The 1,638-nt window shown below is 49.8% G+C and overlaps 1 protein-coding gene across 1 annotated transcript; it reads left to right on the top strand.

Annotated features, from left to right (window-relative positions):
* Positions 1-236: 236 nt before the first annotated feature.
* LOC148015128 (uncharacterized) lies at positions 237-1,192 on the top strand. The gene has a single exon (XM_087665532.1). The coding sequence runs from the start codon at positions 343-345 to the stop codon at positions 907-909; it is 567 nt and encodes a 188-aa protein (XP_087521658.1). The 5' UTR covers positions 237-342; the 3' UTR covers positions 910-1,192.
* The last annotated feature ends 446 nt before the right edge of the window (positions 1,193-1,638 follow it).

Below are 1,638 nucleotides of genomic sequence, written 5' to 3'. Positions count from 1 at the left end.
GCTGGTAAAGTCATCAGTATTAAGAATGTAGGGTTCATTTCCCACGTACTTGCTTGCGTACATTGCACAAGGTCACGAAGGTCCTTGAAGTGTCGCTATTGCCCAGCTCCTCAATCCATCTAGCAAGATTCCTTTCCGACGTTCGCCGAATATTCTGTCTGGTACTGTGAGTTCAAGTGTCGAAGCACGGGGTATATAAGTGGACCGTAGGGTAACGAGGAGAAGTGAGTCTCGTTGAATGATCGTAGAGAGAGAGAGTGCTCGCTAGCTTTGCTTAATCACTAGCTAGAAGCACATCAAGAAGTATCCGGTCGACACGTGTGATAAATCCAAGTAATTAGTATGGACCCGGCAACGATACTCGCGTTGATCGCGGCGTCTGGAGGTGCTGTGAAGGCATCGGCCCAAGTGATCAATCAGTTCAATACGTGGGTCGGCGGCGTGAACGACGTAAAGGACAAGGTGCGCTGGCTGCAGATCTCGGTGGTGAACCTGTCCACGGATCACACGCTGAGCGTGGAGGACAGCTGGTTTGACTCCGGGCGCTTCTGGTCGCAGCCATTCAAGCCGATTCCGCCCGGCACGGCCGCCACCTTCTTCGTGTGCAACAAAGACGGCGGGGTGTTGACGGGCGTTTCGGGCGGCGTGGGCCTCGTAGCCCGAAGCCGGGTGGCGAGCGGCGGTGTTGTGAGTGACGCAGAGGGCTGCTGGTGGATCTGCACCTTCTCCAGCCCCTACGCGGGATCCCAGAAGTGCCTCACCCGCTGGAAGGGCTTCGGCATCAAGCCCCTCTGGGAGGAGATGCAGAAGACGTCAATGGTGCGCGACAAGCGCTGTGGATGCTTCATGAAACGGGACAAGGAGCTGGTGTTCATCTGGAAGAACCCCGAAACCCCCTGGGGCGCCTAGCTAGCAGCTAACTAGCCTGCCTCCTCGCATACATTCTAATACTGGTTATGTTGTTCTGTGTGCTTTATCATCCATCGTTGCCGCCTCTACCACCACCCTCGCTAGCTTATAGTACATCCAGTCTGTCCTTGTTGTTGTTGTTGTGTTGACTGTGGCCTTCTTTATATATGGATGAATAGACTGTCCTTGTTGTTGTTGTTGTGTTGACTGTGGCCTTCTTTATATATAAATGAATAAACTATGGTGCATTCTAATTTGCGGACGAACCTGTTTTCGCCATTGTCCACTCCAATTATTGTTCCACAATTTTCCAGCCGATAGAATCGGCACTCTCACAATTATTGTTCCACAATTATTGTTTGTGAGGAAGTTGCTCGATGAAAACATATGGCCCTCTCTTTAAACGTATACGCTCTATGATTTCCATAAATGCATGTCATCTGCGGCATGGCAGTTGAAGCTCTTAGCATCATTTCTCCAAAAGCTTAAGCCTCATAATCAGTATATCCAAAATATCAATACACAAACCCAGGCTTTTGAGTTTAGGTCCAGCAAGACGACGTTGTAAAACCCCATTAAAAATAGTTCTAGATGTTGCATGAACAAACCACTATCCTAGAAACAATTCTAATGTGCTGCCGCACTAGCAAAGAAGAAGGCAACCATGTGTCTAGCTCGAGTGGTCCCATTATTCTGGGACGGGAGCATATCTTTAGCGCCGATTGTCTC

This window comes from Lygodium microphyllum, chromosome 24 (genome assembly GCF_053477565.2).
Source record: "Lygodium microphyllum isolate KBCC chromosome 24, Lygodium_microphyllum_v1.1.10, whole genome shotgun sequence".
Classification (NCBI taxonomy): domain Eukaryota; kingdom Viridiplantae; phylum Streptophyta; class Polypodiopsida; order Schizaeales; family Lygodiaceae; genus Lygodium; species Lygodium microphyllum.
The sequence above is the reverse complement of the archived record's forward strand: the minus strand, read 5'-3'. Positions and strand labels throughout refer to the sequence as shown.

Excerpts from the sequence above, each read along its gene's own strand:
- LOC148015128 (XM_087665532.1), top strand. The coding sequence starts at position 343 with ATGGACCCGGCAACGATACTCGCGTTGATCGCGGCGTCTGGAGGTGCT.